Below are 8,156 nucleotides of genomic sequence, written 5' to 3' on the forward strand. Positions count from 1 at the left end.
AATTTTGTTAAAAAATTATAAAAACTGTAATTCTTTTTAAAATGTAAAAAACATTAAATAATTTAAAATATTGTGAAAATCATTAAAAAATAAAGAAATATTAAAAATTGTAAAAATAATAAGATTTTAAAAAAAATTATGAAAATTATTATGATAAAGATGGCAATATTTGTTCAAATAAAGAGGTTGAAGATTCATCCTTATGCCCATAGGTTGACAATGATAAGTTTTTGGTTAATTAGGCCTCAGTATAATTACCATTTTTAGCAAATGAATTAAACTTTAAATTAGAAAAAAGAAAAAAAATTGAATTCGAATATTAGAAGCTAGTTTTTAAAAAAATTGTAAAAAACATTATAATTTAAAAATTATAATTTTTACAATTTCTTAAAATTCTTGTGATTTTCATAATCTTTAAATAATGATAGCAATTTTTAAAATTTTTAATGATTTTCATAATTTTTTATGTTTTTAAAAAATTTGCAATTTTATAATTTTTTACAAGTTTTTTATTTTCTAAACAATTTTTACAAATTTTTAAGAATTTTTATAACTTTTAAAATTTTTAAGTGTACATATCACTTGGCGGATTTAGTTTTAAGTGCGTCATTTGGATTACATCCTCTTGAGGAGATGTCATCGTCCTTGAATCAGCTTGTTCTAGCAGCAGACTGGGAGTCGCAGTTCCACGGCTTTGTCCAGTTAGCAATTAGGCATTGCCTACTCTTTTTCTACTAAAAAAAATAGTTTATATATATATTTTAAATAATTTTTAAAATTTCTAAATAATGTTTCACTAATTTTATAATTTTTACATTCTAAAACAATTTTTTACGATTTTAAATTATTTTTAATGATTTGTTGAACGGTCAACAATTTGTCAATGTGAGTGAATCATTTGATCAACTCTAATCAACATCTGATCAATACTTGATTAACTTGTCATATCATAGGTTAATGTGTCACATCATCAATTAATCTGCCATCCCATGGATGACGTGGTGCATTTTGATTGGCCAACTTTTTTAAATGTTGTTATCTTTTAGGTACCAAAATAGGAAATAATGCAAAATTTAAATACCAACATAAGAAAAAAATTAGGTACCAAAATAAAAAAATGTGTATAGTTTAAAGACTAAATTGTAAATAAAACCTTTAAAAGATTATCTAAAAATTATTATTTTAATTTACTATTTTTTCTACCCAATTAAATCTATTTTAAAAAGAAAAGCTTAACCCATAAATTAATAGTAAACTGTACAATTTTTTCTCAAGTTGGAGCATAAATAATTTTATATATTTTGAAATAAATTTAAAATTTCTAAATAATTAATATAATTTTTTATATTTTTACAATTTCTTTTCATTTCTAAACAAAATTTTACAAATTTAAATATTTTTTAATGATTTTTTTGACAAATCAATGGTATGTTAACTTGAATCAATGGTCGATTAATATTGGTCAATACTGATTAACATCTAATAAAAATTGGTCAATATACTATGTCATTAGTCAATTTATCATGTCATTAATCAATCTGTTATATTATCAATGATTTGTCATTCTCTAATTCATTAATTTTTTTAAAATAGCTTATTTTTTGAAATAAAAAGGGATAATAACTTAAAATTTAATTAATAAAATGGGATAAAAATAAAACAAAAGAAAATTAGAGGTTAAATTATGAATAAAACCTTTTTTAAATAGAGTGAATGGTTTGATTTACTAGGGAATTAGAATTGGTGGGTTAAGCCTTTGCTAAAGCGTTTTTTTTTTTCTCAAATATATGTATATGGAATTGGTGGGTTAAGCTTCTTTTTTATACTTTCCCTTAGCTAATTGCTGTTGCAATTCTCAGAGAATCTCTTCACTCTCTATCCATTCATCGGAACCGTTAACGGCTCCTGCACCGGTGAGGTAGGCTTTTGATTCCTTTATACCTCAAGATTTTGCTTATATCTTCGAGAAATCAGTAGCAATTTCTCAGTTAAATAAGCGTTGAATTCCTTCAATTTACCCTCAATTTACCCTCAGAATTTCTATCCTTTTAACTCTTCCATGTAATTCTTTACTTCCATTCGATCCAAATAACTTAAGCTTCGTCGCTTTGGATTGCATCTGAAATTTTGTTGAAGTTGTTTGATAATAGTTTCCGTCATGATTTGCTGGATAAATTGCTTTATTGGTTCAAAAAGCACCAGTGAATTAAGTAAGACGATAAGGTTTAGATATTGTGGTTTCTCACTTCTTTCTGATAATGATATAGAATTATGCTTTCATGGCGTTATATTGAGAAATATAAGTTGCTTTTGACGGAAATTTTGAATTATAAATTAGATGGTTTCAACATTTCCTTAAAGGTATTTAATCATTGTAATGACTTTAGCCATGAAGTTGGATTTCCCATTTTTCAATTCATAGGTTAAGAGGTATGAACTGGGTTCAACGCAAGATCTTTCTATACAATGTCACCTTTGGACTCTACATGTTGGATTGGTGGGAGCGTTGCCTTTTCAGTATCCTTTTTTCTGTTTCTCTTGCCTGAAGAGATCCAATCTGTCTCAGGATTTGCACACTTCAAAGGTGGTTGAAGTATTTTTTTGTTCATCTATTACCTAACAAAAGTCAAAGTATGGTCATTTTTTTAAGCCTGTGACCAGATTATACTGATATTGTTATACAAGGAGCTGTCTTGCGTTGTCTAGTATTTTCTGATCGGTTGTGTCATCAATTTAACTCTTCCCGATGTTTAATTTAATGACATTTTAGACATTGGTATTTCAAGAAACTTTGGCTTCCTTTTCTGTGAGTTTAGAATAGCGGCATAGGATCCTATTAGCTTATTTGTGCATCACAACAGTTTTTATGTCTTTGTACCATTTTCATATCCCATTTGTCAGTTCCTAAACCATGGAAGATATGTTGGTCATTGTGTTGATGTGGTTCATCTTCTACAACAGCTCACGATATGTAACTGTGTTCTTAAAGGGGTAAAATCCTTAGCCTTACTGTCTGGCACTATTCATTGAATATTTTGGTTGAACTATTGAAAAAGCTCCCGAACTTTATAAGTTATATAAGCTTCTATACATTCATTGAACTTAAATTATTCCTTTTCTTTTTGTTTGTACTCCAATAAGCCCTTATATCAAATAAAGTATTACTTAAAGCTAGCGGCTTATCTAGTTATAAGTTGAAAATTAAAGGCTTCTTTGGTAAAATTAAAGATTAAGTGTTTTGAGTGCAAATAACAGATTAAGGCCTTACTTCTGTGTAATGAAAGTATATGGGCTTAAATAAAGTTAAAAAATTTAGGGGTTTTGTTCCAGCTAGATATTTTTGGTGCTATAGGCAGAAAAAATTGTCTAGAGCTTGGCTTCCCTTCATCTAAATCTTTTTTAATCTTTACAATATTGTACCTTGTTTGTGACAAAAATGTAGTTTTGAGTTCTTTCTAGCTTAGGGTTCTTTTTCTTCTTTGCACCTTCTTGATGAATTTAATGCTAATTTTTTGTTTTAATCTTTACTATTTTGTAAATAATTTGAAAAAAAAATGTGGATCATGGAATTTTTATAAGCTTGTTAGTGATTATTGAAGCTGGTTCCTTTCTCCTTGAAACTTGAAAGATCTTATAGATTTCTTGAATCAAGATGGGATATTAATGTTCTTTCCTTCCTGGTTGTCCTATAGATGTGGATATCACAAATGATGTTTTGAAATGTAGTTTTGAGTTTATATACTGCATAGGCGTAATTTACATTTGGAGAGTGCTTTTTATGTCAGTGATGCTTCAGAAGGTTGGAACTGTGTGTGCTACACTGTTGTATCCCTTGCTAAAACTTTACCGGTAATTTTCTGTTTTCGGATATTCTTTGAAAAACCCTGATACGTATGTCTTTCCTTAACTGTTAGTCATCGACCACTATAGTGCATGCGGTCATATTTAATGCTACTTTTTGCCCTAAATTTCAGGCATTTATCTTAAGGTTTGGAGTTGCGTTGCTATGATGATACGAGTTTCAAAATGTTCAAATTGCTTGGTTAAAAATCTAAATTGATGTGGATTTGCAATTTTGCATGCTACGATGTTAGGATGCAGTGAACCGGTGCACGTGTCCCCTGTATTCTACACTATTTTCGTGGCTTTCACTGGCAAAAACTTGAGAACATTGGCCCTGCTGTAGTTACTGTTGGAAGTGCTCTAACGCGCATGCTTTTGAATTCCACTTAAAGTATTCAGATTGAGATGGTTTTTATGTCAAAAGTTACTTTTCACCGCAATCTTAAATGCTAAATGTGTAATTTTTTTCGGTTTTTGATTCAATAGTCGGTTTCTGAACCATAATGTAGCAATATTACATTTTTCTTCTTTGAGTTTTACCATTGGCTTTACCTTTTTTTTTTTTTGGTTTCCTTTGGACGATACAAAGCGTAAGAATGTTGATATTGTCGAAACCATTTTTTTTGAAAAATGAGGATCGACTTCAAAAATAAATTATGGAGTCGCCACCAATCTTTTTTGTTTAGGTGTGATCGGGCCACCATGTGATCGATCATTTTAATAAAACATTTTGGTTTATTAAAACAATGCTTTTGGTCTACGAAAAACTAGAAAACGGATTCGGGAGTCGATTATGCGCGAGGAAGGATGAGCACCCTCGCAATGCTCAAAAATTGGTACCGTATTGATCAATTTATGCCCTTAATGTCGAAAATTTGGAAAAAGATTTTAAAACGTAACTCCTTTATAAACGTTTAAATATCTTGAATTGGATATTGAGATTCTCTTGCTCAGAAGGAATAAAATATCATATCCAGCACGGTAAGATACAACACCTCGATACAAGATCATCTCATGATTTTCAAAACTTATGCATTTCAAATTTCAAAAGGATATTTAGCTATTTGGTTAAATGGTAAATCGAAATCCAACACGATTGGGCATGATTTCTCGAATTTCTAAATACGAAATATTGTCTCATTTTAAGAAAACATGGATGAAATTTCAAAAGGATATTCAGTTATTCGGTTGAACGGAAAATCGAAACCCAGCACGGTAAGGCACGATTTCTCAAACTTCCAAACACGAAATATTGTCTTATTTTGAAAAACTTTCAAATAATCAATTTTAAAACCGACTTCAAATGGTTAAGAATAGGAATGAGCCGATACCAATTAAAACGTTGAAATTTGAGTTCGATGCTATAATAAAAAAACAAAGTTACAAACATGGAATACGGATTAAATATTATAAAAATAAGTAACCGTAATATGAAATTTGAAAGGAACAAGTTTAGGTGCATACAACGGCAACATATCATATATTATACATATACTAATATTAACGTTTGAAGGCTAATGAATTTAAAACAAATTTAAAGAAATATCAAGTAAATTAACATAAAATACATGTAACAAGTTTTCTAAAACAAATAAACAAATGAATGATACAAAGGAAATACAAGTTAGAATTATCAATATGCCAACAATTAATTATATACATAAAACTTGGAATCAATAATTTACATGAAAGTTCAAAATAGACAAAGAAAATGAAAATAAAAATAATAATGTGAAATCATAGTGCATGGAAAAAATAATGTATGTAAAAATAATATATTCAAAATAATATATGCATATAAATAAATAATACACATGAAATGAAAAAAAAACTTAATATAAATAATATATACATAAATAAATTTGAAAGAAGACCTATATACGTATATATATATATACATATAAATACATTTAAAAGAAAATATTTACATGAAATAACCTGAAATCAATGATATGGATTTAGAATTAAAAATGTAAATGTATGTACAATAGCATTAAAATATTTTTAGAATACAGAAAAATATAAAAGAAGACTTTAAAATAATAATTTTATAATTTAAAAAAAATAAAAACAAAGTAAATTATCAAAGTACTTTAAAATGTATATAAAAAAAACATTAAAAGATGAATGCTAAATGAATTTAAAAAAAATGAATTATACAAATTAAAATAAGAAAAAGATCTTAATTGAAACAAACTCAAACTAAAAGGGTTAATAAATAAAATAAATCATTGAAACAAAATCAAGGGCTAAAATACAATGAGCGCAAATCAAAGAGGACTAAAAAATAAATAAACCAAATGCCAAAACGAAATGTTTAACCGCGGACCAATTTGAAACTGCGTGCAAATTCTAGGGGAAAATTAAAAAAAAAAAGAAATCTGAACGGGACTCAATCAAATAGCACCAAAACAAGAAGGGACCAAACGCGAAAATTCTCCATTCAGAAGCAAAACGCGCGGATCCCCCATTGCGGGTCGGGTCAACACGCGAGTCTGCTCCCTCCCAAACGATGCCGTTTTAGTTTGATTACTTAACCCAAAAAATCTACTCAAAGAATACTTTTAACCCTTTTTTTAAAAAAAAACCCTAAACTCTCTCTTCTCCCTCGCTTTCCCCTTGCTTCTAGCCAAAAAAAAAAAAAAGAGGCTAATACCAAGCCTTCAATCGCCCGCTGGAAACCATCAAAGCAAGGCCCTCCAACGGTGTGAGTATGATGCGCGGTAAGCCTCTTCTCCTCTCTCTGATCCGTTGCAGGTGTTGTGGGTCCAAATGTAAAAAAGGAAAAAGAGGAAAAACAGAGCAAAATTATAGTAAATAATCACCTTTGAAATATTCTTGGTTGCTTTCTATTGATTTTTGTATGTTTTTCGTGTACAATTTCTCTCAAAAAAAAAGAAAAGACTTCCCTTTTACCATTAAAAATCGAAGGCTTTTATAGCCAAAATACAAGCAGTTTCTACTATTTTTGCTCATGTTGTAGGTCGTGAAGACATGAAAGTGGAGCACACGAACGTGGGGTAGGCAACGCGTGAGACGGGGATTGTGCGAGGGGCGTGCGTGGAGGCTGCTGGTGAAGGCCGCGGCATGAAGCAAAAGGAGACCTAGGGTTTCTGAAACCCCCAAAGCTTTGGGCCTGTCGGGCCTTTATATTTTTATTTTTTTGGGCCTAAATCTGGACTGTTATGTTTTTTATTTTAGTTTTGTATGTGTACGGGCCCGGACAAAATTTAGACATTACAGATATCATGTGATGCTGTTGTTTATATAGAATCAGTCATTGGTATTATAAGATCATTATATTCTCTATTATACAAAATCTCTTTTAATGTAATTTGTCCTCAATGCAGGTGGAATTGACTTCATCTTTCTAGCCTTAACTCTTTTTTTAATGTAAATTGTTTCTCAATTTTAGTGGTACTAACTTCATCCTTCTAGGACGGCTTTGGTTTTTTTTTTAATGTAATTTCAAAGAGTTTGTGATAATTTGGTTATTGGTTTTTCCATACAATTTTTGAGTTTTAGGGTTTCTTTTTTAACTTTGCTTTGAGAAATTGGTTTTGTTTTATGCTTTTTTAATGTTATTCGATGAAGTTTCATCGTTTTCTTAAATATTTCTTTAAAAAGTAAAATTTCAATTAAATAAAAAATAGCTTATTAGTAATAAAGGCTATTAGCAAAAACAATGAAAATTTTGAATTCAATTGAGCCTATAAAAGTGAAAAATTAACCAATCACACCTCTTTGTTAACATTTGTTGATATGGTTGATACATCAATCCCACAATGAAATGTGGCGTCCACGTTTACATGGTAAGATGCAACTTCACTGAATATTTTAAAAAATAAAAATCCTAAAATAAATTATTTTAAAAATAATTATTTAAAAAAAATCACATTTTGCCACATATACATTGGATGCTATGTGTTGTTTGATTGGTCTATTAACCAGCAAAATTTAACGGTCAAACTTAATTTACATTAATGGAGGAGTTTGATTAATTAATTTTTCATCTTTAAGAGCTGAATTGTGTACAAAATTTTCATGAGAGGTTAATTGATTTTTTGCTGAGATCCTTTTTACTATTAAGCCTAAAAACTTAATATTTTTTTGTAGTATTTTTTAATTTATTATTATAAACTATTTTAAATATGGATAATGTTAAATTTAGCCTCCAACGATTACATCTTTTGTCAATTTGTCTTTTATTTTTTATTTTAGTTAAATTTGGTCCTTAACCTCTTAAAAAGAGTCAAATTATTTTTTAACTAAAATACTGATTAAAACATTAATCTTTTAACGATGTTGCCATG

At 28.9% G+C, this 8,156-nt stretch overlaps 1 protein-coding gene across 11 annotated transcripts; it reads left to right on the forward strand.

Annotated features, from left to right (window-relative positions):
• Positions 1–1,706: 1,706 nt before the first annotated feature.
• LOC107916743 (uncharacterized) lies at positions 1,707–7,140 on the forward strand. 11 transcript variants are annotated; one of them, XM_016846106.2, is made up of 6 exons: positions 1,729–1,918; positions 2,423–2,517; positions 2,919–2,991; positions 3,786–3,849; positions 3,975–3,988; positions 4,102–7,140. In XM_016846106.2, the coding sequence occupies exons 2-6, from the start codon at positions 2,433–2,435 to the stop codon at positions 4,184–4,186; spliced, it is 321 nt and encodes a 106-aa protein (XP_016701595.1). In that variant the 5' UTR covers positions 1,729–1,918; positions 2,423–2,432; the 3' UTR covers positions 4,187–7,140. The 11 variants fall into 11 exon arrangements, 2 of the variants coding, with proteins under 2 accessions (XP_016701595.1, XP_040957489.1); XM_041101555.1 differs by having other exon boundaries at positions 1,739–1,918; positions 2,396–2,517; XR_005918407.1 differs by having other exon boundaries at positions 1,742–1,918; positions 4,095–7,140.
• The last annotated feature ends 1,016 nt before the right edge of the window (positions 7,141–8,156 follow it).

Source organism: Gossypium hirsutum, chromosome A01, assembly GCF_007990345.1.
Source record: "Gossypium hirsutum isolate 1008001.06 chromosome A01, Gossypium_hirsutum_v2.1, whole genome shotgun sequence".
In the NCBI taxonomy this organism is placed as follows: domain Eukaryota; kingdom Viridiplantae; phylum Streptophyta; class Magnoliopsida; order Malvales; family Malvaceae; genus Gossypium; species Gossypium hirsutum.